This window comes from Hippocampus comes, unplaced genomic scaffold (assembly GCF_001891065.2).
Source record: "Hippocampus comes isolate QL1 unplaced genomic scaffold, H_comes_QL1_v1.1 scaffold90, whole genome shotgun sequence".
NCBI classification, from domain to species: Eukaryota; Metazoa; Chordata; class Actinopteri; order Syngnathiformes; family Syngnathidae; genus Hippocampus; species Hippocampus comes.
The window spans coordinates 756,056-778,472 of NW_017804912.1; the positions used below are offsets into that span (position 1 = coordinate 756,056).

A 22,417-nucleotide genomic window follows, 5' to 3' on the forward strand; every position below is an offset into this window, starting at 1 on the left:
ATAATGCGCATCCCCCCCCCCCCATTCATCATGTAAAAACTTCAATGGGTGAGTTGATGGCTGACAGTCTGATCAACTACAACTACAGTCAGTGATGAATTGAGTAGGAGGCTATTAATACAGCGCGTGTTGAAGATCAGACGTTCTTGTTACCTGGCATCTGCTTCGTGTCTTTTCATAATACGTTCAACGTTTTTCGAGCGAGATGCAGCAAGAAAAGAATGTGAGTTGCCCATGAGCTACATGTTCCCCAAAATCGATTCTGTGCATTGACTGGCGGGCGTCGTGTACAAAGCACGTTGCAACTTTCAACGCCTCAACCGGGAGATGAGCAAGAGTTGCGTTCTTGCGCAATACTTGCAACACTAGCTATCATTAGATGTTAGACGGTGTTAGTTTTATTAGACGTCGGCAGACAGACAGGGCAGACAGGGAGAGGTCTTACTGTGCTCGGATTTTGGTTCGGGGGGCTGCATTCTGGCAGGAGGCGCACAGACAGACGGTTTGAACAGTGAAGCGGGTCGAGGCAACTTCGACACATCCAGAGAGCTCAGACAGCGACGGACAACCGCAGGCGCCGACAGGGTCCAAAGACTGGATGCACCGGAAGCCAGTGGGTGGCCACTAGATTCGGAGGTAGCGTGAGGCGAGCGTGCTTTCGACGCAGGGGATGAAGACGAGCTGGGGTGAGAGCGGGAGCGTGACGATGGAGGGGGAGCGGCAGCACGGGAGTGATTCTGGTCCTCTGAGGCGTTGACGTTGGAGCAGCTGGCAGCTCGGCCTCGCCACTTGCTCTCCTTAAAAGATTCTTCACTGGTCTCGACGACTATGTCCAGACAGCTGCCCACGCTCTTCGGCCGCAAAGCGTTTTCCCGCCGCGGGGCTGACGGCGTTGCCGCAGAATCTACCGAATGCCTGGTGAGACTGGGTGGAGCAATTCCAGATGGAGCCAGTGTTTTTGTTGACGCAGAGGTCGAATGCGAACGACTGCGAATTGTCCTACAGTTGCTATCTTGGCTCCTGTCGCTCGAGAAGCGGGATGCCAGGCTGTCATTGGACAAAAAAATCTGTTGCCTGGTCAAAGGGGCGGAGTCATCCAGGATCGTCTCCAGTGAGGAGCTTCTGTGTCGGCGCCTCAAGGACCAGCCGGCCGCACTGAGGCTCACGTCGCTGCCTCCTAACTGGCCACCGTCCGCGGTGGCGGGGCCTCGTCTCCTCGACTGAATTTTTGCGCCGAGCACTTCCCTCATGGGAGACTCCATCTCATCGCACGTTCCTTGTCTAAGCAGTGACAGGAGGAGACATTCTGTGGAGCGAAATGACATCTTGGGCGGAGGAGGCGCCGAGGGAGGATTGCACTTCTTGCGTTTGCCACCTTGGTGCGCAGCGGGCACTGCGAGATAGCCGCAGTACACTAGACAGAGAGGTAAACAGAGGGTCGAGTGGCGCAGGCAGGGAGTCAGTGCAAGCAGACAGTAAAAGGGGAGGAGGGACAAGCTTCGGTTAGCTCAAACTTTCACTGTACAGCTTACGGAACCAAAGACAACAGAGCGGGCACGTAGGAAAAAACACAGATGTGAATAACGGTGTTAGCGTTTCACAAACAGAAGAGAGAACCAAAACCTCTGTTGTTAGCCAAAACGTACCAAACAAGGTATTGCACGGTCCATAATTCCATGTCCGTAAATATACTTTTGTAATAATCAAGCAATGAGAAGAGTACCTACCCAGCACGTTGATGAATAGTTCATACAATTCGTAGGTGAGCAATGGCTGTGGAAGGCTGTAGAAGTAATCCGACACCGTTTTGAAAACGTCCCGCTCAAAGCCCGGGTAGGACGGCTCCGCGCTGTCATACTTGGGCCCTGGACGTGAACACAACGTGGCCGTCAGTTGACATTTTAAAAGGACAGAGAAACAGAAGCGCGGTCTTTAATTTATGCACCGTAGCAACAATCGTCATGGAAATACCAAAATAAATCATTCGTAAAAGAAGATCAATTACTGCTGCTGCTACTCACAGTTGGCCAGGCTCTTCATAGCTGACAAAACCCAATGAGGAAGGTCATCTGGAGAAAAGATTGGATTGGCTATTATCACAGTTCGTGTCATCTCAAATCACATTTTCCTATCGCATGATTTTGCTGATATAAAAACAAAAGCTACAAGTGCTCATGAAGTTCAATTTCATTGTACTGCAAAGCCGCTAGTTATCAAATTAATCCGTCCTTGGATCTCGGTACTCAAAACCGCGTGCACATTTTTCAGCCTCACGCAACACTTGTGCATCGCAGTTTTAAGTACTAACCGACTCAATATTTTCATCCAACTCTCGTGCGCACACGCGCCGACAAGATGGGACGACAGCGAACCCCCACGTGATTGTGGAGCTTGCAACGAATAAGCGGGAATAGTCATCAACACAGGTAAAGCTTCAACCTACTGGTCTTGTCATCGAGGGCGACCACGCCATGCTTGTTGACTTTAGTCATGTTATGGATGATGTGGTGAGGGTTTACGGAACGGGGGTCTAACACTTCATCAAGAGATGCAACACCCAGAATCTTCTGCAGGCTGAAACATAACAGAAAGCCACTGAGGATCTTGTCTTCATTCATTCAGGATTGCCACATGTTTTTTTTTTGTTGTTGTTTTTTTTAACTGGGTCAGTGTGGTATCTCTCCAGATATTGCGCTCGTCATCTTCAGTCAACTCTCGTCTCTGTACATGCGGCTCTTCTGGATCTTTCTCTTCTTCTGCTTGTTGATTTTCCTGAAAGGGACAGATAAGGTCGCTCTTTCAACTATAATTTAAATGTACCGATTTTTTTTTTTGGATGACTAAAAAAAAAAAATCGGTACATTTCAACTATAATTTAAATGTACCGATTTTTTTTTTTGGATGACTAAAAAAAAAAAATCGGTACATTTCAACTATAATTTAAATGTACCGATTTTTTTTTTTGGATGACTAAAAAAAAAAAATCGGTACATTTCAACTATAATTTAAATGTACCGATTTTTTTTTTTGGATGACTAAAAAAAAAAAATCGGTACATTTCAACTATAATTTAAATGTACCGATTTTTTTTTTTGGATGACTAAAAAAAAAAAATCGGTACATTTCAACTATAATTTAAATGTACCGATTTTTTTTTTTGGATGACTAAAAAAAAAAAATCGGTACATTTCAACTATAATTTAAATGTACCGATTTTTTTTTTTGGATGACTAAAAAAAAAAAAATAAATAATTACAAGACATCCAGGTTGGCTTACCTCAGCCTCCTGTTCATTTTTCTTCAAGCTTTTAAACCTGAAGAAACCCTCTTTGTCTCTAAGTGAAGGCCTTTTCTTAATGCCTTTGGACGCTGAGGGCACAGCTGGACACGGGATGGGCTTCAGCGGAGAAGTGGACGGAAACCTTTTGAAACACATGTACGAATGTCATGGCAGCAACTAAAATGTCTCTTTCATAATCCAAAGCAGAGAATGGGATCACTGAAGCTAAAGATTACCTATAAAGTGTGTTATTGTCCTCGAGATCCTCTGTGCCCCAACGGCCCTTCACGTCTTCTATCACGTGGTTCTTCAGAAATTTCTTGAGCAGCTGGACCGTCTGCTGTCGGGTGACATCGGGACCAAAGTTGCTGTTGCTACAGAGCATTTGGTGCAGCCAGTCCACAGCAGCGAGCGCCGTGAAGCAGGAGCTATAATTCCGCAGGTTCTGCCGGTGCTTCTTCAAGGGCATACCAGCTCGGAAGAGATGAGTTATCTCATTCCACTAAGACCAGACAAGAAGATTTATTGGGCTACTTTTGTCTGAATGTTTATATACAATTAATCTCTTGACATGAAATCCCTACAGAAATTGCATTTCTTGTTGAACTGCAGAGGGGGTTGCTTGAAATGAAGATAAAGGCTTATAAAAAGGACTGATAAATTACCAGGTCAGGCCAAGTTTTACAAGTTGAAACTATTTGTGTCAGACTCAAGATTTTAAATGATTCGATCCCTTTAGTACATAAAATGTAATCGTGCTTTGGTTATCAACTCAAATGCAACAATGTGTTTGATTTCGTTGACTGAAGGTGTGTGGCTTAAAATACATTGGTGCAAGGGCCAAATAAGAAATTATTTTCTTAATTTCCATTCAACAAACATGTACGTATCGTAAATCATTCGTGTCTGACGAAGCCACGCCACGTAAACAAATAACTTGAGAAGTTAAAATTGTTTGGTCTGGTTAGTTTATGGCTATCTGAAACTAATTGACAACAGTCATGTGAGTTCATATTTATAATTAAATACGACCGATAAAGCATTTGCTGGAAAAAAACTGAGGTGAAAGTCTTTTTCGCGTTTCCTTGCAAGAACTTAACGTGAACTTACCAGCTTTGTAGCTCGGTACGGCCCAGGGGTGATGATATGTGTACTCATGTTTATCCCAAAATGACGGAACCGGTCATTTCAAATCGGCGACAGATAATTCGTATCCATTACAAGGTAAGCAAGTGTGGGACGAGATAGTAAGTAGCAGCATTGGTGAGTCTCAACAATACAAAGTTGCTAACCCTCCCTTGCAGCCGTCCGTTCAAAATTACGAGCCGTGAGTCTCTGCCACGTGATTGGACAGTTGGTAATCACGTGTTCGAATTGCGACAATGTAGCTTTAAAATAACATGTACAGTACTGTACTGTACTTGACTGTTTTCTAAAAGCCTATTTTCGGGATACCATCCGTGCTTTACTTTTAATTTTCTTTGTCTTTTTTATTGTTTGGACAAGACGAACATATCTTTTTAAGGCCGGAAGACACCACGTTGTTTAATATAGCCAGCAGGATGGGACGAAGTGAGAGAATATGGGTCGACTAAAATATTTGCTCGAAAAAAATCACCTGCTAGAAAAAAAGCAGCCGTGAAATCTCATCTTCAGATTTAGAACCAAAATAAGAGAGGTACAATCTTTAATAAGCACCAAATCGTCAAAGGAGGGGTTACATCATCTGGACAATGAATTCGTAAATTGGAAATCGCGGCCATACAAAGTTCTATTGATAATTGTGGAAGTTAGTATTTTTAAATATTCGAGTTGAGCAGTTTGGAGGGGGCGAATGTGGAGAGGAGCTGCCACCTGATTGGCGGATTTCTGTTTACGCTTTTCGGTTTGACAGGAAGTCGGTCACGATTGGAGGAGAAAGCGACCGCTCTTCGCTTATCATTGGCTGCTTCAACACATGGGCAATTTAAAATCTATGATAGTTGTGAGGAAACAAGCGTTTTGTAGTTGGATAGTGTGGTCCTTTATGTAGCTACTTTTGCAAACATTCGACAGCAGTGTCCATCGATCAGTGGATAATTTTACGAACCAGCAAATTGGATGGAATGTAGCTTGCTGTGACGGTAGCGACGATCGTAACGGGAAAAATGTCCGAAAGTGTCGCTTTATCCTGCGCTCCAGGCAGCTTTGTGGAATTCTCTCCAACGAGGAATGGCGACACTGACAAGGAAAACGATGTTGCTGTTTTGAGCCTGCACCTGTTTTCGAAGGCTACTTTTGTATCTTTCGGGACAGTGAAAATAGGCACCTCCAAGTCGACCGCTCTGCGCATCGAAAACCCAACAGAGTTTGCCGATGCTGTGCTGACTGTTGACAAGATCCCATCAAGCAAAGGCTTTTCTGTGGACAACAACACATTCACAATTCGGGTATGTGCTCTAAAATCCTTGCATAATGTTTCGCCGTGGTTCTTCAACTTTACAAGAGCCGGACATTTCATCAGCGACATCTGCACAATCTAATCTGCTGGACCAGATATTTTTACAAAAATGATAGATATAGATTAATAGATAGATAGATAGATACCTGCGGTTGAAAAATAAAATGTACTTTTACTGCCACAGAATTACTCACGATGAAGCTGCCAAATTGAATGATGTATGTCATGCTTTTCAAGTGGCCTGTTACTCAATCATTTAAAATGTTGTCCGCAGCCACTGGGCTCTTATACCCTGACTCTCACCTGGACACCAACAGAAGAGGGTGGAATCAGAGAACTGATTGTCTTCAATGCCAATGGAATCGTCAAGCACCAGGCAATTTTGCTGGGAAAAGCAGAAGCCCCCCAAAAGAAAAAGGTAATTATAAAAAAAAAAAAACTCACTAAAACACAACATACAAGGAAGAAATGCGGCAATCATAGCAACAAGGTGGAAGCAAACTACAAACTACTTAACAAATTATGCTCTTTATTGTTCTTGTTTTTTTTTTTTTTTTAGAGGCGCTTATGGGATGCTATTAAAAAGAAGAGAGGAGGTGAAAAAGGATCTCCTTACAGGGGAAAGTGGACGGCGCTGCCCACCAAGATGGCTGCCAAAAAAACGCTGCATGTGACCTGGAAGCAACAGTTTGAACCCCGCAGTCCTCTTGCTTCTCTCAATGATGGAAAAACAGGCAGAGACAAGTCCACTGGGGAGCACGGTCTCCTTGAGGGTTACTCTCTGAAATCCAAACAGCAAAAGCCTTTCAATGCCGTCCGAAAGCAGTGGTCTTTGGTGAGCCAGGAGAATGTGCACCATGTTGAGAATCACCCATTTCTTGTATCAGCCACAAACGAGACAGAGATGAAAGCGGGCTCAGGTTCTTTGGCTGGGAAGCTTGAAAACAAAGACCTGGCAAAAATACTTGAGACACTGTCCCCTATTGAGACACCGGAGAGGTTCCAAAAGATCATGCCTCACATTCAGCCGGTGGGGCGCACTGCTGCCGTGGCCTCCCAGACTGCGCAAAGGTGCCCGGTGGTATCTTTGAACGATGCCCTGGCACTCATTGACTCCGGTTTCGCTCTTGTCAACGGCAGCCCTAAAGACTCCAGTTCTAGTAGTGACTTTTCTGAATCCCTGGAGTTTAAAAGCGAGGATCCTGAGCGTTTCAAAGCCCATCCTGATAGCCCAGAAGAGTCCACGGAGCCGCGGCTTACTTTCTTTGTCACCAAAAAAGTTGGAGCGCCCAAAGCAGAAAAGCCCGAGAGACCTAAAATATTGTCCTTCAACTGTGAGACGGTGATAAAAAGCAAAGCACCGGTGACAAATTGTGAAAGTGGGCGAAGAATAAAGAAGTCGAGGCGGCGCTTGATGGAGAAAACACTTGAGTTGTCGGAAGGCAGCAGCCAGTGTGAGTCTGGCCCAGGGACCCCCCACCTCCCTGTAATAGAACCAGACACAAGGACAGCTGGTTCCCTTGGTGGCGACAGCCACACAGTCCAAGAATGTCATGGCAGACCAACGGCAAGACTCGGTGATGCTCAATTGCCCATCAGGCTCGATGGAAGCTCTCCTCCAACTCGAGCTCACTTGAGTTTTTCCTTCGCGCTCACTTCCCCGCCTCACAACGTCCCTCCCATGACATTCACGATCTCCTCCCCATTACCCCTGGGCCAGTCTTCTCCACTTCACTCCAGCAACACAAGTCATCCCCAACCTGAAACCTCCCCGGAAACGGATATTCTTCCCCAAGCGGTCTCAGCGCAGGAGGACGTCTCTCCTGTTCGCAGCCTGACAAAGAGCAAAAAGAGGAAGAGTGAAGAATATTTGAAAGGCGTCACGAAGACCGACGGCGGTGGGAAAACCGAGCAGGTTAAAAAGAGCAAAACGGTGGCTTGGAAAAGTCAGCCCGTGAAATCAACGCAGGAGAGGAGGAAGTCACAGAGGCAGTCAATCAAATCAAAAGGTAGTTTGGCGACGTCACACCGAGGCAAATACACATTAACGACGTTGATTGCCCCGCTGGCTACTTTTTGATGCGCGTAGAAGCTAGCCGACGTAAACATGAGTTGTTAGATAACTGTAAGATACAGAATTTGAAAAAAAAAAAAACCCTTCATAACGTTATTCTCCTGCTGACAAATATTTGTGGACCTGCACGTACTTGTGGTTCGGCACCCGCAGATTCACCACTTTTTTTCTTTTTAAATTTACTTTTTTAAAAACATATTTTTGTGGAGCTGTTTTCTTTTTTTTTTGTGAAAGACATATATTGAGTTTTTAATTATTTTTATGCCCCCCCCATGCATTTCTTTGCGCATCATTGCCTGGTCCCCATCCACCCCTGAATCACAGGGGTCCACTTTCGTATATGCAATATTAAGAATTGAAGGTTCATTTGTGATGATTAACAAATTTGAAAACGGTATGCATTCTCCGCATAGGTTCTCCGCATGCAATGACAACATCCGTAAAGACCCTAACGTCGTCTGTCTCGACTCAGACACAGCCAGCGAGCGCCAAACTCCCCCGACGAGGTATCACATGGTCGACGGTGTCGCACACTTATTCGGCGTGCTTAACGATGAGTCTCAAAATCCCGGTATGGTTTTGTGCGAAGGTGCCCGGGCGCTGAGGTCAATCAGAGCAGAGCGTGTCAAGTGTGTGAAGATGGCTCCAGTTGCAATGTCAAAGTTGATCTTTGTCAAAACGACTCAGACAGGTATTTGGGTGCCGATGGTTCATTCATCCTTGCATCGGGTGTTTAATTCGTGCCGGGATTTGGCAAATAAGAAAGTGCTCTGTTGTCGTTTGCCCTAGCCATCCCCAGGCATCCACTTCCTTTCGCTGCCAAGAACATGTTCTATGACGAGAGATGGATCGAGAAGCAGGAGAGGGCGTTCACGTGGTGGCTCAACTATGTCCTGACCCCGGATGATTTTAAAGTCAACACAGAAAGCACCAAAGGTAAGTTGGCCTTCGTTGAGATGTCACTTTTTGCAAAAGATGAAAGCGTCGTGTTTCATTGCAACTTTGGGGGGAATTTGACGTTTGTGACACGGCTTCTGTTGAAGTTGTTCTTGTGATCATGATTCCTTTTTGTCATTGTCGTTGTTGTAGTGAGTGCTGCGCCTCTGGCAATTGGCTGCAGCGACAAGTTCCATGTCCCCAAAGCTCCCACCAAAGAAGAGATGTCTTTCAGCACGTACACCGCCCGGCGAAAGTTAAACCGCCTCCGCCGGGCCGCCTGTCAGCTCTTCACCTCCGAGACGATGGTCAAGGCCATTAAGAGGTTGGAACTCGAAGTGGAGGCAAAGAGGCTGCTCATCCGCAAGGACCGCCATCTTTGGAAAGATATAGGTGCCGCTCCTACTGTCGGTTAAAAAAAAAAAAATCCTGTCTTTTTTTTTTTTTCTTTATCATCATCATAATCATCATATTTTTTTTCAGGAGAACGTCAAAAAGTTCTCAACTGGCTTCTTTCCTACAATCCTCTGTGGTTAAGGATTGGGCTTGAGGTATGTCTTGGCCAGATTGTTTGCTTTTGTTTTCTTCTATTTTGTAGGTAAGTTGTCGATATTGTCACCCTTCAAGTGAACGCTGACTATCAAACGCGCCTTTATGCTTAGACCATCTTTGGGGAGATGATCTCGCTGGAGAGCAACAGCGATGCAATGGGTTTGGCGATGTTCGTCCTCCAGCGTCTTCTCTGGAATCCCGACATCGCAGCCGAGTTCAGACATTCAAAAGTTCCTCATCTTTACAAAGACGGTAAGAGTTTGTCCCCAGAGGGGGAAAAAAATTACAATCGCGACATTGATGGCGAGCCGTGCTGCCGGTTATCTCTTCCGTTCAGGCCACGAGGAGGCGCTGTCGAGCTTCACGCTGAAGAAGCTGCTCTTGCTGGTGTGTTTCTTGGACAAGGCCAAAGCGTCTCGCCTGATTGAGCACGACCCTTGTCTGTTCTGCGTTGACGCAGAGTTCAAGGTAGGCGCTGATATTAGTCAACGATGGTGACCACTGCAACTGCACCAGGGCGACGCAATTATGGGGAAAGTTATTAAAAGATAAATGATGTCAAAATATCAATGATGGATTGATCAATTACAGTGGATAAAACTCAAAATATTGAATGTTTAAAAAAAAAAAGCAAGTATGTGTTGATTTCGTCCTATTTATTGATGACATTTGTACTGATGCTGCCTGGTGTGACATTGTAACTGTGGAACGTGGATCTCAAATGTTGTTGATGGCGGCAGAGCTGAATCATTCATATGAATCGAGATCCTTACAATATTTGCTTGTGTGCTGCATCTTGCACTGTTACATCCAAAAGGTTTTGCGCAGGCCAGGGACATTTTCTTGACTTCTCTAATTCCGGTTTATTCGTCAAATGCAATAGTTTGAAAGCTAATAGCTTTCAAGCTAATACAAACTAATACTGCATCCACTTAGTCGGACACTTTTTGTAATACATTGTGTGGCAGTGCTGAGGCGAAACTGATGAAAATGTTTACTTGTTATAATGCCTTTCATTATGTGGATTTGAGAATGTAAATTTCGACACGTGAGACGGCTTTCTGGCATTTCCTTATAGTTTCCTTTTCAAAATATTGCTTCCTAAAAGATAATTGTGATTCCTTTGTTTCATTTAGGTCTAGAGTTTGGTTTTGGATCTGATGTCCATGAGCTAACTGTTGTGAATGTATTTTAAATGTTTTTTTGAAGACAAGTAAAGACTTGTTGCTGGCCTTCTCACGAGACTTCTTGAGCGGGGAGGGCATTCTCCCTCGGCATCTTGGCTTCCTTGGATTACCAGTCTCTCATGTTCAAACTCCCCTTGACGAATTCAGCTATGCTGTGGTGAATTTGGCCGTTGACTTGAAATGTGGAATCAGACTCGTGTGAGTGACAGAATTTAAATGTCATACGTTGCCCCATTTTATGGATCCTCATTGGCTTGTTGTTTTGTTTTGTTTCCCCTCCCCCATCTAGGAGGGTCATGGAGCTCCTCATAAAGCAGTGGGGCTTGTCAGCAAAGCTGCGACTGCCAGCCATCAGCCGCCTGCAAAAAATCCACAACGTGGATATTGCCTTGCAAGTGCTCAAAATCAGAGGGGTCGACCTGAAGGATGAACATGGTAATTGCGCTCTGTCATCCGAACCCTCAAGCTTGTTCCAAGTGGATGGAATACGTTTGGCTCCACTGACTTGTATGATCACGGCGCTGGGCATCTTTGCTTTACTTTCAGGTTCCGTCATCGATTCTCGAGACATTGTGGATGGTCACCGGGAGAAGACGCTGAGCCTCCTGTGGAAAATCATTTTCTCATTTCAGGTGTGTATCCGACCCGCGGCCCAACAAAGATGGAAGGATTTCGCAAATCATCTCAGCAATCTCTGTTGGTTAGGTGGAGGTAATTTTGAACGAGGGTCAGCTGAGGGAGGAGATTGTCTTCTTGAGGAGAAGCCTGAGGTCAAAACAGAGGTTGGCTTCTGTGAGGGCCGGCCGGGGCCTTGAGCCCAGTGCGCTCAAAACCAAGGCGCCGTATGAGCATCGCAGCGCTAAAGTTGTTCTGCTGATGGAGTGGGCCCGCGCCGTGTGCGACTTCTACAATCTGACGGTGAGTTTGCGAGATGTTCTTTTCAGAAGCCCGAATCGTCACCAGTTGAGGGTTTGCTTTGTCTCAAACTGTAACATTGTGTCAGTGCTTCCGCCATCCTTGAAGAGAAAGCCGGCAGCGGCGGTTTTTGTCCGGGGACCGAATCTAGAACTTGTCGAGGGAACTCGCTGCACGCCAACAAACAGATGACTTGAGTCTTTTGTCGTTGTCTAGCTGGAGAACTTCACTGTGACATTCTCCGATGGCCGCGTCCTCTGCTACTTAATCCACCACTACCATCCCAGTCTCATCTCGGAGGAGTCGGTCCATCACAGCACCACCCAAACTGTCGACTGCTCGTCAAGGGGTCGCCTGGAGCTCAACTGCTCGGCCATCGACTCCGACAGCTCTTTTGACGATGCTCCCAAAAGCCCAAATGGTGTGTGTCACTTCACTCAGGACATTAAGGAAATGACACATGTAGAGGTGTTACATAGCCAGTGATTGGTTTATATCTGTGTTTATGTACGTGCACCCATTATACTGTATATTTGTTTTTTGTTTGTGCTTAACCGGAACAGGCGCAGAGTGTCCCTCTGCGGAGTTTAAAAAGCTACTGGAAAACGAGAAAAGCAACTTCGGGCTGGTTAATGCTGCGGTGGCTTTCCTGGGTGGAGTGCCTTCCATGATCAACCCGGCTGACATGTCCAACACCATCCCCAATGAGCAGGTGCGCCGAAACCAGACTTGTATCCAAAACGAGCACCAAACCAAATGTCGAGATTGGCGCAGTCACTCTTGGGAATATGTCGGCACTCCGAAATTGGAACAATCAGGATCCGCAGCGTGAGAGTGTCGGCATCGCTCGAGCAAGCGGAAAGTCAACTTGAAAACTGTCCCAAGGCGCAAGAAAAGTTGACCCTTTCTATCTTTTCGATGTCTATTTCTTCAACAGGTTGTGATGTGTTACCTGTCTTTCCTGTGCGCTCGTCTCTTGGACCTGCGTAATGAAACCAGAGCGGCTCGGGTCATACAAGGTGCCTGGAGGAACTACAGAATAAAGAAGGACTTGCAACTCTACAAGGTCGGTCACATGCGCGTTGTCAAAAGGATATTGCTTGAAAATGTCAATGTCTTGCATCGAAATACATGGTGGCAACCCCCGCTTCTTGTTTTGCGACACAGGAGAGAAACGTGGCTGCTGTGAAAATTCAGGGGGCCGTGAAGCGTTTTCTCCAGCGATGCAAAGCCAGGAATCAAAATGCGGCGTCCGTGATCATACAGTCCGCCTGGAGAGGCTTTGTTATTCGTAAAAGACTGCGGATGGAAAAAGAAGCAGAGCTCCGGATCATTCAGAATCAAGCGGCCACAATCATCCAGGTAGCTTGAGGCTTCTATACGACTGCATTTTATTCCCGGCACTCCCATCATTCTGCTCTTAGAGTAAAACAAGGTGCAGGGAACACACAAATACAGTGAAGCGCTGCCTGTTTACATGTCTTCATTTGGAACCTATTTTCAGACATTTGCTGAACCACTAACATCCCCAAAATACGGTAAATAAATCAACAGGGCTGCAAAATACTCACTTTTGCTCCTTAACAGCCATGGATAGTGGAGGTTTGTGTAGTATTTCTCAGAATAATGTGCATAAACCATTAATTTATTTTGTTTTTGGAAAATTCTTAAACTTCCGATATGAGATTCCATGGAAAATGGGGCTTGGCTCTCCTCTCCCCCACAAAAAAAATTCAGATTATTATTTTTTAAATGTTGGGGAGGAATATTGAAATACAATCTGCCAATAGATTGATCAATCAATGATGACGAAAAAGCCTGAACTGTTCTAAGCCTGTTTTACCAGTATAACACAATGCGAATCGAATATATGAGATTCCACTATGGCGGAGGAAGGAATACCGGCGCTGAGTCATTAGCACCTTTTTTCAACAGCATCTATTTTGTCAGTTTACTTGACAAGTGTACGTACTGCAAGGGCATGTGGAATCGGTCTTCAAATTCCCGTTTGTTTGTTCGTTTGTTTGCGCAGGCCAAGTGGAGAATGTTTTCCGCTCTGAGATATTACCAGCAAGTCCGATCCAACGCCGTTGTTGTCCAAGCGCGGTGGCGAATGAAGAGGGCCGCGTCGGCCTTTGTCCAAATCCGCTGGGCGACGGCTGTCTTGCAGAGATATTTCAGAGCTTGGATTCACGGGAGGAAAGTACGCGTGCGTTATCTCTGCCTCAAAGCTGCCGCCGTGAAAATGCAGAGAGGGTACCGACTGTGGAAAATCCAGAAAACTCAAAGGGAAAACCGTGCTGCCAGAGTAATACAAACCGCATATAAGAAATGGCACATGGAGAAAATGGCCAAAAGAACAGCCGCCGCTGTTGAGATTCAGTCTTTCTATCGAATGCAAAGGTGCTCGCATCAATACAGAAAGATCCAAAGAAGCGCTTTGCTCATTCAAGCGCACTACAGAGGTCTCATTCAAAGATCCCACTTTCAGAGGCACAAGCAGCAACACCACTCGGCCATCGTCATTCAGAGTGCCTTCAGGGGGCACCGGGTCAGGAAACGGGCCCTGAGAATGAAACGCGCCTGCGTCCTCATCCAGCGATGGTACAGGGCCTCTGCAAGAAGAGCTGTGGAAAGGCAAAGATTTGTCAAGATGCGCCGTGCCGCCAGGACCATTCAGTTGGCTTACCGCAAGAAACGCAATCGCGACTTGCTGAAGAAACGACACCGAGCAGCAACCGTGATCCAGGCTGCGTTCAGGAAATTTGCCTCCCGATGGCGCTACCTCGCCCTCAGGAAAGCAACAGTTGCCGTACAGCAAAAGCTTCGAGCCACAATTTTAGCTCGGAAGACAAGGGAGGAGTATGGCGCACTAAGAAAGGCTGCGCTCCTTATACAAGCCTACTGGAGAGGCAGAGCCGACAGGATGAGGATTAAAAAATACCACCGGAGCGCAACACTTATCCGGGCCCACTACTACCGATACAAGGCCCAAGTGGAGTTCAGGTCAAAAAAGGCGGCAGCTGTTGTCATCCAGCGTCGCTATCGGGCTCATGTGGTTGCAAAGAAAACAAGGGAAGCGTTCCTCCAGAAGAAGGCGGCCTGTATTACCATAGCGGCGGGATTCAGAGGCATGAAAGTCAGAGCGGACCTGAAGAAAAAGCACAAAGCCGCAACTGTCATTCAGTCGGCACTCAGGATGTATTTGAGTCGAAAACAATACAGGCTCCTTCAAAGTGCAATCATTATCATCCAGTGCCGTTATAGAGCCCGACTCTGTTGCAGGGCAGAGCGACACAAGTACAAAGAGCAAAAAAAAGCTGCCTTGAAAATCCAAGCCGTTTACAGAGGCTGGAGAGGAAGAGAAGAATTTAAGAAGAGGAGCAACGCCATCAGAGCCATCCAGGCTGTGTTCAGAATGCGCCGAGTTCGTAAGGCTTATCTTGCCACCAAGTGTGCTGCGGTCATTCTTCAAGAGCGATACAGGGCCAAAATCCGCATGGCTGAACAGCTGAAGATGTACAGAACGGTGAAATCTGCCGCCGTTACCATCCAGGCCGCATATCGTGGCTACTGCGCCCGCAGGAAGATTGCGCAGATGCGCCGTGCGGCCTGTGTCGTTCAGAGAAGGTTTCGCATGATCCAGGAGAAGAATCGATTCCTGGCTCTTAAGACAGCAACTTTGGTTCTCCAGCGGCGCTACAGAGCGCTGATGTTGACGAGAGAAGTGCGGCGGCAATACCTGTCAAGGCGCAGGACGGCCGTTTGCCTGCAAGCGGCCTTCAGAGGACGCCAGATCCGAAAGCAGTTAAGCGTCAAGCATCACGCGGCCATTCGGATTCAGTCAAATTTCCGGAGCTATCGGCAGAGAACTCACTACAAGATGCTTCGATGGGCTTGCGGTGTTGTGCAAGCGCGTCACAGGGCCAACAGAGAAATGAGACGGGAGAGGCTGGCTCTGAGTGCAAAGAAACGCGCTGCCGTTGTCTTACAAGCCGCTCTGCGGGGAATGAGAGCAAGACGACTTATCAAACAAAAGCATCGGGCTGCCTCGACAATTCAGAGAGCTTTCAGAGCCCACTGCGAACACAAGAAGTACATCGCCCTAAAGTCTTCAGTGCTCGCCATGCAACGTAGATACCGGGCCACGGTAGCAGCCAAAGCTCAAATGCGACACTACCAAACCATGCACAGGTCTTCAATCGTCATTCAGTCAGCGTACAGAGGACTGCGCGTCAGGAAGGATGTTGCTCGTTGGCATCAGGCTGCCACTTTGATCCAGTCTACGTTCAGAAAGCACAGAGAAGAAGTCAAATTCCAGAGCGCGCGTCAGTCGGCCATCGTCATCCAGAGACATTACCGGGCCTTCGTGCTTCAGAAACGGGATAGGGGATACTACCTGAAAGTCCGATCCTCCGCCATCGTTCTTCAGGCCACTTTCAGAGGTCGCCTTGCGAGAGGGAGGATTGGCAAGATGCACAGAGCAGCGACAGTCATACAGGCACATTTCAAGAGGCATAAGCAGCGGTTGCTCTTCAGAAAACAGCGCCGGGCTGCCTTGGTTTTACAGCAAAGGTTTAGAGCTATGAGGGAGAGAAACTCGGAGATGAAGCATTATCAAGAAGTCAAGAATGCCGCTCTTCGTCTGCAAGTTGCCTTTCGGAGAATGAAATCAAGGCAATCCGTCAAACGAATGCACGCGGCTGCGACTGTCATCCAGGGCGCTTTCAGGTGCCACCGTGAGAAAGTCCAATTTCAGGCCACGCGTCGGTCAGCCATCGTCATCCAGAGATGCTACAGAGCCCACATTCTTCAGAAAAAAGAAAGGGACTACTACCTGAGAGTCCGAACCTCCGTCATCTGTCTCCAGTCGTTTTTTAGAGGTTGCTCAGAGAGGAGAAAAATAACCAAAATGCACAGGGCAGCCACTGTCATACAAGCAAACTTCAAGAAGCATCAGCAACAATTGCGCTTCAGGAAACAGCTCTGGGCTGCTCGTGTCTTACAGCAGAGATTTAGAGCCGCAAGTCAGCGCAACGTCGAGGTCAAACGTTATCGGAAAGTCAGGAATGCTGTGATTTGTCTACAAGCGGCCTTCCGGGGAATGGAATCAAGAAAATCCATCCGACAGAGACACCGGGCTGCGACCGTGATCCAGGCCGCTTTCAGAAGTCGCAGACAGAAAGTCCAATTCCAAGCCACGCGTCTGTCAATCATCGTCATCCAGAGATACTACAGAGCCCACCTTCTCCAGAAAAAAGAAAGGGACTACTTCCTGAAAGTCCGAACCTCTGTCATCTGTCTCCAGTCGTTTTTCAGAGGTTGCTCGGAGAGGAGAAGAATTGCCAAAATGCACAGGGCAGCCACTGTCATACAAGCAAACTTCAAGAAGCATCAGCAACAATTGCGCTTCAGGAAACAGCTCTGGGCTGCTCGTGTCTTACAGCAGAGATTTAGAGCCGCGAGTCAGCGGAATGTCGAGGTCAAGCGTTATCGAGAAGTCAGGAACGCTGTGATTGGTCTACAAGCGGCCTTCCGGGGAATGAAATCAAGACAGTCCATCAAACAAAGGCACTTTGCGGCAACTGTAATCCAGTCTGCTTTCAGATGCCGCAGAGAGCGAGTCCGATTCCAGGCCAAACGCTTGGCGGCCATCGTTATCCAGAGAGGCTACAGGGCTCACGTTCTTCAGGAAAAAGAGAGGGACTATTTCCTGAGAGTCAGATCCTCAATCATTTGTCTGCAGGCAGTTTACCGCGGCCGTTTGGAGAGAAGAAGAATTGCCAAGATGCACAGAGCAGCTACCGTCATTCAAGCAAACTTCAAGAGACGTAATCAGCAATCGACTTTCAAGAAGCAACTCTGGGCGGTCTGTGTCTTGCAGCGGAGATTCAGAGCCCTGCGACAGAAACGCCGTGAGGTCAAACATTATGAAAAAGTCAGGAACGCTGCGATTTGTCTCCAAGCTGCCCTCCGGGGAATGAGCGCAAGAAAATCCCTCAGACAAATGCATCGGGCTGCCACAACTATTCAGACGGCTTTCAGAGCCCATTGTCAGTCGAAGCGGTATCTGAAAATAAAATCATCTGCGCGAACCATTCAGCAACGGTTTCGTGCTACCGCAGCGGCCAAATCTCAGAGGAAACACTTCTTGGAAGTGCGCCGCGCAGCCGTCATCTTTCAGGCCGCCTACAGAGGCCGGCAAACTCGGAAGCACATTGCTCGGTTGCACCGGGCGGCGACGGCCATCCAGTCGGCATACAGGAGGCGGGTTGAGCTCGTCAAATTTGAGGCCATGTGCGTGTCTGTGGTGCTCATTCAGAAGTACTACCGGGGCTTCATTCGTCAAAGGCGAGAAAGAAGCAAGTTCCTGAAACTCAAAAGGGCCACTGTGGTTCTTCAGGCTGCATATCGAGCTCACAGAGTAAGGAGGTACATAAGGCAGCAAAGTCGAGCTGCCACTTTGATCCAGTCGTACTGGAGATGCTCGGTCCAGAGGCGCCTCTTCCGGAAGAGGAGAGAGGCAGCCATGAAGTTGCAAGAGAGGGTCAGAGCAATGCGTCTTGGCAAAGAAGAAAGGGAGAACTACGTGCGAATGAGGCGGGCCGCGATCGCGCTTCAGATCCACTGCAGAGCCTGGATTGTACGAAAGCAGGTAAGGATACAATTCTTGTTCATTCCAGCATGCGTTGCACATCGTAAAACCAGTGTTGAAAGATCTAGATCAGCGGTGCCTGATCGCGCTTCAGACCCACTGCAGAGCCTGGATTCTACGAAAGCGGGTAAGGATACAATTTTCTTGTTCATTCAAGCGTGCGTTGCACATCATAAAACCAGTGTTGAAAGATCTAGATCAGCGGTGCCCAAGTCTGGTCCTCGAGAAGCCCTTTCCAGACTGTTTTAGACGCACCCCTGATTCAAATGATCAGCTTATCCGCAAACTAGGCAGAGGCCTGATCACCAACCTGATCATTTGAATCAGCTAGGCCGGTGGAGGAAAACCTCTGGACAGGGGCTCTCGAGAACCCTGATCAAGATGATTTAACAAAGATTCATCCTTTGTGTCATCAAGGAACTCAAGACTGCCAGTGCACAGAGGAGAATTCGTTTTGCTGCCGCAGTCTACCACCACCTCAGTGCTATTAAGATCCAAAGAGCTTTGCGAGCACACTGGGCCTTGGAGTCCGCAAAGAGACAGATCCAGTCTGTCATCATGATACAAGTACGGTAGCAACTGTTGGGTCTTGTGATCCGGTGAAATCTGGAGAAAACACAAAGTCCTTTTGGTGTTTCTGCCCCATAGAATCTGGTGCGAGCGAGGCTACAAAGGAGACGCTATCTGGCCCAACGGAGGAAGGTCATGACAGCCCAGAGAGCAGTCAGGCGTTGGTTGGCCCGTCGCCACAATTCTGCATCGGTCATCCAACGTGCTGCTCGCAAGTTCCTCCTCATCAGGCGCCAGAAGAAAGTGGAACAGGGCGTCGTCAAAATTCAGGTATCAGTCATAGCTACAAGTTTTCCGTTTTTGATTTATGTCAACGCAACGTGCCAAGTACGCATCAGGAACGGCTCACAAATGCTGTTTGTTTTCTCCCTACCCGAGGCTCTATGGAGAGGACATGTCTCCCGCCAACTGAATGACAATAGCAAAGTGATCAAGTTGAGACACCGCCTGCGTAAAGTCTCTGCCGGCGCCCGGGAGGAGGACAAATTGCAGAACAAAACCTCATCTGCCCTGGACTGTATCCTTCGATACAGGCACTTCTCCTCCCTCCTCGAAGCTCTGAAAAACCTAGGTGAGGTTTAGCAAATCAATCAAGTCGTTTTAACTGACTGAATTATACAGAATTTCATGAGCGGCTCTTCATTTACTTCAATCGTTCAGATTATTGCTTTGTATTTTGAATAGTTTGCTATCGTCACGTTTGTTGTAGACAATACGCTAGTTGATGCTGGACAACGTACTCTCCCAGAAATCATACTGTGGACTTCACCGGCCTGAATTCATTTCCGCCCTCCTAGCCAGCCTACACTCCGTCAGCGAAATTGACGTTATGCTGTCGTGTGTCTGCGTTTCCAGAAGCGGCCACCAGGTTGTCCCCTGTGTGCTGTGAGCACCTGGTGGAGAGCGGCGCCACCAGCGTCATATTCACCCTCATCCGCTCCTGCAACAGGAGTGTGCCCTGTATGGATGTCATCACCTACTCCATCCAGATCCTCCTCAATCTCTCAAAGGTACGGTGTCGACATCGCAGAGCAGTTTGCTTTTAAGTCAGGGGTGTCCAAAGATCCATACAAAAATCCCAGGGGACTTATGCGCGTACGTATCGTCGAGCCCATGTGGGACGGGCCGTATCGAAAAGAATAGCCAGGATGGCAAAGTATGCAAATTTGACATGGTCAGGTGCTGCAAGGAAAACCAAAATCCGTGATCTCCTTCCACCATGCGTTCTGTCTTCAACAGTACCACAAAACTATTGAGGCTGTGTATTTGGTGGAAAACTCAGTGGAGACACTGGTGAACCTGATCCAGAGATACAGAGAGAAAGCGGGGGACAAAGTAGCAGACAAAGGCGGCAGCATCTTCACCAAAGCCTGCTTTCTATTGGTTCTGCTCCTGCAAGACAAATGCCACGCCGAGGTCCGTCCGTTCCACCAAAAATCATCATCAAAGTCAACTGCTGTTACAAGATGTGTACAAAACTCCGTTTCTCTATTTTAGGAGGCTATGAATTGCCCAAAGGTCTTGGATAGGGTAACAAGTATTTATCGCCTCACCGTTCGCAAATACAAGATGGACGCAGAAAGAAATGTGGCCAAACAGAAGATGAACGCGCCAATCAACGGAAGCTTCTACATCCCAGCAACGCCACGGAAATGCCAACCTGTGCCAAGGTATTTTACTTGGAAGGCGTGGATGGTTCAACATCCAATTTGTATTTGGCGGTTGACTGACAATTGTTTTTTGTGATACAAGGTTCGCACCGGACTGGGTTCTCAGGAAGGACAATCTTCCAAATGTCGTGGATCCTCTCAAGGCCATCCACATGTTGGCAAACACTCTCTCGATTGTCATGTAGATAGTTTTGAAATGTTGCCATGTCAGAGTTCTCATATTTTTTGTGTTTGTGTTTTGGAAAGTGTTTTATGTACAGTAAACATGATTTTACAGATACATCTGTGTGGCCACATTAAATGCATTTCTGTTATTTCCAGTGTTTGTGTGCATGGTTTTCATTGCTTAAAAAAAACAAAAACAAAAATGGCTCATGTCTCAAATGGAAAATTACCAGAAAGGCTTAAAACAGCAAATATGTACAGCAAAATAGAAACAGTATTTTATTATGCTGGAAGTGTTTTTTTTTTCTCTCCTCAACCGAAAACGTTACCAGTTACTTCGCAGTTGACAGACAATATTTATTAATTCCGCAACTATGTCGTCCTGTGTACTTGATAAATTCACACGTGAAGGTACTTTTTGACTGTGCTGCCCAATCAGCACTGGAAAGCTTCACAGACAAGTGGGCATGTGAAGTACTCCATCGTTACACCTCCGACGCATCCCTGACGTGCCGCTCTGCGTCGTCGCTGCGGTACACCTGAATTGGATACTATCATTGTGGAGAGCATACAACTTGTTGTGATTTCCAAATCTGAGAGTAACGTTGTGCTTGCTCATAGTCTCTCTTGTCACAACGCATGGCTCTGCAAGAAATAACAGACTATATTAATGCCCCTACGGTGGCTGGGAAGTGCCAAACAATATTACAATCTGTATAACATAATATCGCAGTCAATGCAACGTTCCTTGAAAAGTGCAATGGTTGTCAGTGATTATCACATCCAGTCTTACGAATGGGTTACGGTACTCACTGAGGCATCTCAACTCTCCAGTCCAGTCACCATTGATGCAAATCTTGTAGGGCCCCCCTTCCATGATGTGGGCAACCTGGCAAATGTATTCAACTCGGTCATGATTCCGATATTCCTCTTGAACTTCATCCTTGATCGCTCCACCAACCAGGTTAGGTGGCATTGGACAAAGTGACGGAGCTGAAGCGTTGAGCAGAATCGCTGGTTACAAGGCTTCGTTTTGTGTCATTCTGGTAAAACAGGCTGAGAATGGTTCTGGCATTTTCATCATTATAGATTTTTTTTTTTAATTAATTTTTGTTCGTTTTCTGAGCAGCTTTGTTTGAATTATTACCTTCAGTGTTTTAAAGAAAATATGGCGTTTTAGTTTATTTTCTACATTATTTTTTGTAAATTTTATGTATTTCTTGTGTGCAAGAATTTAAAATTTTGGAGTGTTCAATCAGCCTGCCATGCATGTTTTTGGAATGTGGGAGGAAACCGGAGTACCCGCAGAAAACCCACGCAGCATGCAAACTCCACACGGGGAGGTCGGCACTGGAATTGAACCCGGTACCCATGCACTGTGAGGTCAAAGTGCTAACCACTGGACCACCGGGCCACTTGTTCTCTCTCTTTTTATTTTTATTTTTTTCTCCCCTAACAAAAAATGCTGAGATCTCAAAAAAATATCTCCAATACAAAAATTAAAGTCAAATTTGAAAAGGAACAAATAATGAGCGCACAAAGGATGTCTCATATCTCAGAAAATTACAAATGTGCATATTGGCACATGTGGATTCTTCCAACACGCCTTCTTGTATCCCTTCTGACAGTTAGCAAAATTGGAACTTGTACAGGACATTATATAAACAAAGAAGTTGAGAGAAACACACAACTAACTTACCTTTTTCAGAAAAAGAATCTTCCACACTACCCCACAGTAGCAGAAACAGAAGCATGAGCATATTCGTCTTTTTTTCTCAAATGCATTTGAGCCCAGCTCTTTACTGAGGAAATTTTATGCTAACATGTTACAACACACTGTAAACAAAGGGGAAGGTACATAACTCACATACAAACATTTCCCCACCGGCAAGATCAATAATGACTCACACTCCTGTCGGGAACAAATTATTTTGTAACCCGTCGTTATATTTACTTCTATGACACATTCTTGT

General features: G+C 46.6%; 3 protein-coding genes across 4 annotated transcripts in view; 1 reads left to right on the plus strand and 2 right to left on the minus strand.

The window, feature by feature from the left end:
• The window catches only part of depdc1a (DEP domain containing 1a), a 6,646-nt gene extending 1,968 nt beyond the window's left edge, over positions 1 to 4,678 (minus strand). The window contains exons 1-8 of one of the 2 annotated variants that reach the window (XM_019884598.1): positions 4,391 to 4,678; positions 3,517 to 3,782; positions 3,278 to 3,422; positions 2,663 to 2,772; positions 2,444 to 2,574; positions 2,022 to 2,069; positions 1,728 to 1,865; positions 446 to 1,414 (exon numbers count right to left, since the gene is read on the minus strand). In XM_019884598.1, coding sequence (XP_019740157.1) covers positions 446 to 1,414; positions 1,728 to 1,865; positions 2,022 to 2,069; positions 2,444 to 2,574; positions 2,663 to 2,772; positions 3,278 to 3,422; positions 3,517 to 3,782; positions 4,391 to 4,438 — 1,855 coding nt within the window. In that variant the 5' untranslated portion in view covers positions 4,439 to 4,678. The remainder of the gene's footprint in view (positions 1 to 445; positions 1,415 to 1,727; positions 1,866 to 2,021; positions 2,070 to 2,443; positions 2,575 to 2,662; positions 2,773 to 3,277; positions 3,423 to 3,516; positions 3,783 to 4,390) is intronic. The other variant, XM_019884608.1, reaches the window with a different exon arrangement.
• Positions 4,679 to 5,167: 489 nt separating this feature from the next.
• aspm (assembly factor for spindle microtubules) lies at positions 5,168 to 20,602 on the plus strand. The gene is made up of 26 exons (XM_019884528.1): positions 5,168 to 5,709; positions 5,995 to 6,138; positions 6,280 to 7,729; positions 8,208 to 8,300; positions 8,384 to 8,485; positions 8,584 to 8,730; positions 8,884 to 9,123; positions 9,214 to 9,281; positions 9,393 to 9,534; positions 9,620 to 9,750; positions 10,492 to 10,667; positions 10,759 to 10,904; positions 11,016 to 11,101; positions 11,175 to 11,387; positions 11,601 to 11,805; positions 11,948 to 12,096; positions 12,322 to 12,450; positions 12,552 to 12,746; positions 13,417 to 18,039; positions 18,457 to 18,606; positions 18,688 to 18,879; positions 18,988 to 19,180; positions 19,465 to 19,619; positions 19,849 to 20,025; positions 20,107 to 20,279; positions 20,362 to 20,602. The coding sequence occupies exons 1-26, from the start codon at positions 5,428 to 5,430 to the stop codon at positions 20,462 to 20,464; spliced, it is 9,864 nt and encodes a 3,287-aa protein (XP_019740087.1). The 5' UTR covers positions 5,168 to 5,427; the 3' UTR covers positions 20,465 to 20,602.
• Positions 20,603 to 20,700: 98 nt separating this feature from the next.
• cfhl5 (complement factor H like 5) lies at positions 20,701 to 22,265 on the minus strand. Its single transcript, XM_019884658.1, has 3 exons — positions 22,144 to 22,265; positions 21,258 to 21,437; positions 20,701 to 21,089 (listed from the first exon to the last, which is right to left on the minus strand). The coding sequence occupies exons 1-3, from the start codon at positions 22,202 to 22,204 to the stop codon at positions 20,896 to 20,898; spliced, it is 435 nt and encodes a 144-aa protein (XP_019740217.1). The 5' UTR covers positions 22,205 to 22,265; the 3' UTR covers positions 20,701 to 20,895.
• Positions 22,266 to 22,417: the final 152 nt, after the last annotated feature.

Excerpts from the sequence above, each read along its gene's own strand:
- cfhl5 (XM_019884658.1), bottom strand. The coding sequence starts at position 22,204 with ATGCTCATGCTTCTGTTTCTGCTACTGTGGGGTAGTGTGGAAGATTCT. Across the intron at positions 21,438-22,143 it reads AGATTCTTTTTCTGAAAAAG|CTCCGTCACTTTGTCCAATG; the intron begins GTAAGTTAGTTG and ends TCAACGCTTCAG. Across the intron at positions 21,090-21,257 it reads TGGAGAGTTGAGATGCCTCA|AGCCATGCGTTGTGACAAGA; the intron begins GTGAGTACCGTA and ends TATTTCTTGCAG.
- aspm (XM_019884528.1), top strand. The coding sequence starts at position 5,428 with ATGTCCGAAAGTGTCGCTTTATCCTGCGCTCCAGGCAGCTTTGTGGAA. Across the intron at positions 11,806-11,947 it reads TGCTCCCAAAAGCCCAAATG|GCGCAGAGTGTCCCTCTGCG; the intron begins GTGTGTGTCACT and ends TAACCGGAACAG. Across the intron at positions 18,040-18,456 it reads CCTGGATTGTACGAAAGCAG|GAACTCAAGACTGCCAGTGC; the intron begins GTAAGGATACAA and ends TGTGTCATCAAG.